General features: G+C 41.5%; 1 gene segment (V, D, J or C); it reads right to left on the reverse strand.

The window, feature by feature from the left end:
- Window positions 1–3285: 3285 nt before the first annotated feature.
- On the reverse strand, window positions 3286–3842 carry LOC121842073. The segment is given in 2 exon segments: window positions 3286–3644; window positions 3732–3842. Coding segments are annotated over 2 exon segments (390 nt in total).
- Between the last annotated feature and the right edge of the window lie 265 nt (window positions 3843–4107).

The following is a 4107-nucleotide window of genomic DNA, read 5'->3' on the forward strand; positions in this document are numbered from 1 at the left end:
AAAGTAGTACAACACCTATCCATGTTGCTAGGGTGGTTTCTGTACAGATGATTCACCAGCTTCAGTCAGTGTGTCTCTCGAGCGCAACAATAAACAGCAGAGTCCTCTGATCTCAGACTCTCGGCCTCTAAGAACTGTGTGCCTAAATAGAGACTGAGAAGGAGGTGTTCTTTCAGTGTTGATATTGGCAAAAGTGTTTCTCAGAACAGCACAGGATGACAATCTATTGGGACTAATACAATATACTTCTTCCATCTAAACTTGTTCCTTTTATACTTGTTTCATCAATATTTGTTACATCTCAACTTGTTCCATCTATACTTGTTCCACCTAAACTCTTTCCATCTAAACTTGTTCCACCTAAACTCTTTCCATCTAAACTTGTTCCATCTACAGTATACTTGTTCCATCTTAACTTGTTCCATCTACAGTATACTTGTTCCATCTTAACTTGTTCCATCTATACTTTAACAATACTTTAACATTATTGACCTTCTTCATGGTTCTGTATTTAATATTGTACTCATTTGACATCTAGTTTAATGTAAATAAAGAAACTCACCAAATTGAAAGACATTACCAAATAGGCCTAAATGGATTTAGCTTCTAGAGATTGATAATTAATTTGACTGAATGGCTGCAAATATTATGGATGCTCTTTGGGGTTATTTGCCATTGTCAACTCACTTTGAATGGCTTTAAGGATTTCGGTTAAGGATATTCATACAGTTATCTTGACAGGTTGTCATGTATATGTTTTATGTTTATCAAGTAATCATGTATATTATGGCTATAATTAAGAGTATGATGTGTCTACACACCTAGTGTTGGTAGGGCTATGGGATTTATGTTAACAGTGACTGGAGATCAGAAAAACAGACTCTCACAGTGAGAAAAGTGATTGATCAGTCTTTGTGCAGCCCTGCAGCCTCCTGTGTCACTGTGTCTCTGGCACAATAATAAACAGCAGATTCTTCAGTCTTCAGACTGTTCATCTGGAGATACACCTGCTGCTTGCTGTTGTCTCTGGAGATGGTGAACCGACCCTCGTACCTCCCTGACTGGAGGTAGTAGAACAACTACCACTGCTAATATAGGAAACCCACTGCAGATCTTTTCCAGGAGCCTGTCTGATCCAAGCTGCATTAATATTTCCACCAAACCCAGAATATGTACAGGTCAGTTTGTGGGATTCTCCAGGCTTTCTACCACTGGTCCAAACTCAGTTAGTGTCTGACCCTGAACACCTCTGGAGAAAAAAAGTACTATTTGAGATCAAACCTGGACTCAACACCTCAGCAAACATTCTGTTACAAATACAATGGTCTAAAAGTGTTCCTGTCGAGCCTATTGTCATCAGTAGAAACACAATAGTAAATGTCATGATGAACTCTTAGTACAGTATGTCTCTGTTCCTCAGTCTAGTCAGTGCTTCAGTCCTCTCCTCCACTTTGCAGTGAGATAAGTAGTGATGGAAGAGCTCAGAGTTTTGCATTGAATCCTTCTTACAGGGCAGTAGGGAACGGGAAAATATAATATATAATATTGTGGCTGACTAAATACATGTACATCAGTAATACTTGTTAATGCTGTTGATAGAATTGCTTCTATTATAAATATAATTTTCTTTGTCATCACTTCATTCCATCCCCAGAATAACTGTCAGGATACAGCTGCCAACAGCAGCAGTACTGTAACAGTCGAGAAGCAGGTGGTAAGTTTAAGTATGTCGAAACGTTGGTTATTAGGTTATTAAATTATTGCGTCTGAGCTCCTAGAGTATGCGGCTCTTCTTTTCTTTTGTAAGTTTAATATAAAGATACAATGTAGGAGTAGCGTCTAGACATGAACAACAAACAATACTGCCTGGGGAAGGAAACTAAGGGAGTGCCAGATAAAAGGGGAGGTAATGGAGTCCAGGCGTGCGTAATGATGTAGCGCAGTTGAGCGTAATGAAGTTTCCCAGGACCGGTGGTTCGAAAACCAGCAACGTGGAAATCACAGATGATGTTGGGATCCAGAATGTCCTCCCCTGGAACACAACACCGCTCCTCTGGGCCATACCCCTCCCAGTCCACAAGGTACTGCAGCCGACCCCCACAACATTGGGAGTCCTGTAGAGATCTGACCGCATAGGCGGGAGCTCCCTTGACGTCCAGGGGGTCGGAGGGGTGTCGTGGGGACAAGGAACCACTGACCTGAGAAGGGAGACATGAAAAGATGAGATACGGTAGTCACTGGGAATCTGTGATCTATACGCCATCTCGTTGACCCTCTTCTGAATAGCATACGAAGTGGCGACTCATGCCATCCGCTGGATGCTGCTAGTGTCTGGAAGGTGAGCACGCACTCAGCAGTCGTCTGCTCACCCCCTCTTTGCCCTCCGGTGGATGATCAAAGATACCTCTTAACCGAGCCATGAACCACTAACACGAATCCAGCTCCTCCTCTCTCCCAGACAACCGTGGTCCATTCCTACGCCCGCCCAGTCATCAGAGAAATAACCGAGGCAACCTTCAACCTCTCGGTGGTAGGAGCTCCCATCTGTTGCGCAACGTATAGGGAACACTGTAGTCGAAAGCCACGGCATTTACATGGGGTGCCATCATATTTATCCGGGAAGGACAAGCGGTCATCGCTGAACTGGGCAGGTTGCTGAATGGGCTGGTGTGCTGGCTGGATCGACTGGTGGTAGAGTATCCTCCACTAGTTGAAGGCAACGCCTCTCATAACGACGTTGAACGCTGGATGGGAGGAGTGGGAGTAGATGTGACAAGTAGAGATGAAAGGATCACGATTTGCTTTGAAGCTAAACTAGTGGGAGCTGTACTGTACTTGGTTCATGACAATATTTAAATGAATAACCCTTATATGCTACCCAAAAGTATCTTCATTCTTATGTTTGCTGATGTAATACCTCTGAATTGCATACATTTGAAATCTGATTTCATTCAAATAAGCTTACCTAATTGAAAGGCATTACAAAATAAATGGTTTGAGCTGCTTGACATTGATAATAATTTTACTAAATGACCACATGTATTATTGATACTGTTGGTTATTTGACATCACATGAACATATTTCTGTCCGATAAAGATGTTCAAAAAAGAATAGCTAATATGAAGTCTGAGTTGCAAAAAATGCACTTCTGTGTTCATGTAAATAGTGTGCTTTTCACTGTTCATAATGTGTGTGAATGTTTTATGTGGATAACATTGATATCAGTGGACAGTGTTGTAGTGTGTGTGTTTAAAAAAAACGATGCGCCTCATTGCCTCTCATACTGTGATCAGTGTTGATCAGTTTTTGTACGGCGCTGCAGGATCCTGTGTCACTGTGTTTCTGGCACAATAATAAACAGCAGAGTCTTCAGTGTTCAGGCTGTTCATCTGGAGATACACCTGCTGCTTACTGTTGTCTCTGGAGATGGTGAACCGACCCTGAACAGACTGGGAGTAGTAGATTTCAGCACTATCATATCTTATAATGGCAATCCATTCAAGTCCTTTCCCAGGAACCTGTCTGATCCAAGCCATCCAGTAGCTACTGAATGTGAACCCAGAAGCTGTACAGGTCACTTTGTGTGTTTCTCCAGTTATTTTTACAACTGGTCCAGACTCAGTCAGTGTCTGACCATGAACACCTGTGGAGACAAAGTATCATTAGATAAAATTCCTCCAAACCTCAGCTAACATTCTTTTACAAATATAATCAGCCTAACATTGTTCACCTTTCAAGCCCATTGTCATCAGAAGAACCACAATAGTAAACGTCATGATGAACTATTAGTAGTTATGATGTGTCTCTGTTCATCAATCTAGTCAGAGCTTTAATCCTCTCCTCCACTCTGCAGTAAGATAAGTAGTGATGGAAGAGGTCAGTTTTGCATTGACTCCTCCTCAATGGTTGGGATGATAAACAGGGATTAGATAGAGTCTGAGATAGGGAAGAGGTTCATATGGCCTAAATAATTTGTTGAATTTTGAAATAATTCCTGGGTAACTATTAAGAATCATACTCTGATTGTTTTCAATGACAACTGTATAAAAAAAGGAGCTTTACATCAAAGAGCAATTTATCAAGCAAGAATTTTGCTAGGGCTGTCT

The sequence above is a fragment of the Oncorhynchus tshawytscha genome, unplaced genomic scaffold, assembly GCF_018296145.1.
Source record: "Oncorhynchus tshawytscha isolate Ot180627B unplaced genomic scaffold, Otsh_v2.0 Un_contig_10480_pilon_pilon, whole genome shotgun sequence".
Classification (NCBI taxonomy): domain Eukaryota; kingdom Metazoa; phylum Chordata; class Actinopteri; order Salmoniformes; family Salmonidae; genus Oncorhynchus; species Oncorhynchus tshawytscha.